This window comes from Eurypyga helias, unplaced genomic scaffold, assembly GCF_000690775.1.
Source record: "Eurypyga helias isolate BGI_N326 unplaced genomic scaffold, ASM69077v1 scaffold37065, whole genome shotgun sequence".
In the NCBI taxonomy this organism is placed as follows: domain Eukaryota; kingdom Metazoa; phylum Chordata; class Aves; order Eurypygiformes; family Eurypygidae; genus Eurypyga; species Eurypyga helias.
This window is the reverse complement of record NW_010250108.1, coordinates 1-464: the sequence shown is the minus strand read 5'-3', so window position 1 is coordinate 464 and position 464 is coordinate 1. Positions and strand designations below refer to the sequence as shown.

Genomic DNA, 464 nt, shown 5'->3' with positions numbered 1-464 from the left:
CCGGAGCCGACGGTGAGAGCGATGCAGAGCCGGACGGCCTCCTGGAAGAGGAAGCTGAGGAGTGTAGTGGGGAATCCGCCGAGCCTGAAGAAGAACCCGCTGGAGAAACGCTGGAAACGGGCGAATCCTTCCATCTCGGCGGCGTGTCCTCTGGGGAGTCCGAGGTAGAGGGGGCCGAGTCCCCTCCGGAGGGATCCACTGGAGATGCCGGAGAGCAGACGGGGGCTGGTCAGAGCCCCTGCCCCGCTGCGGGCGACTACAACACCCTGGTGAACAGCGGGAAGAGGCTTCAGGAGGAGGGAAAACTGCAGGAGGCGTTGAAGTGCTTCCTGCAAGCTCTCGACCTGCAAAGCGGAGATCCCGCGGTTATGCTGCTGACTCTCAACCTCTACAAGCAGCTGGCCCAGGAGTGAAGCCTTTCTACCTCTATTTACGGGGTTTAACGTTCCTCTGAGCGACCCCGC

The 464-nt window shown here is 62.3% G+C and overlaps 1 protein-coding gene across 1 annotated transcript in view; it reads left to right on the top strand.

Moving 5' to 3' along the window:
* ERCC6L (excision repair cross-complementation group 6-like) overlaps positions 1-413 on the top strand; it is a gene marked incomplete at its 5' end in the record, with an annotated part of 3465 nt that extends 3052 nt beyond the window's left edge. The window contains 1 exon segment of the mRNA XM_010151585.1: positions 7-413. Coding sequence (XP_010149887.1) covers positions 7-413 — 407 coding nt within the window.
* Between the last annotated feature and the right edge of the window lie 51 nt (positions 414-464).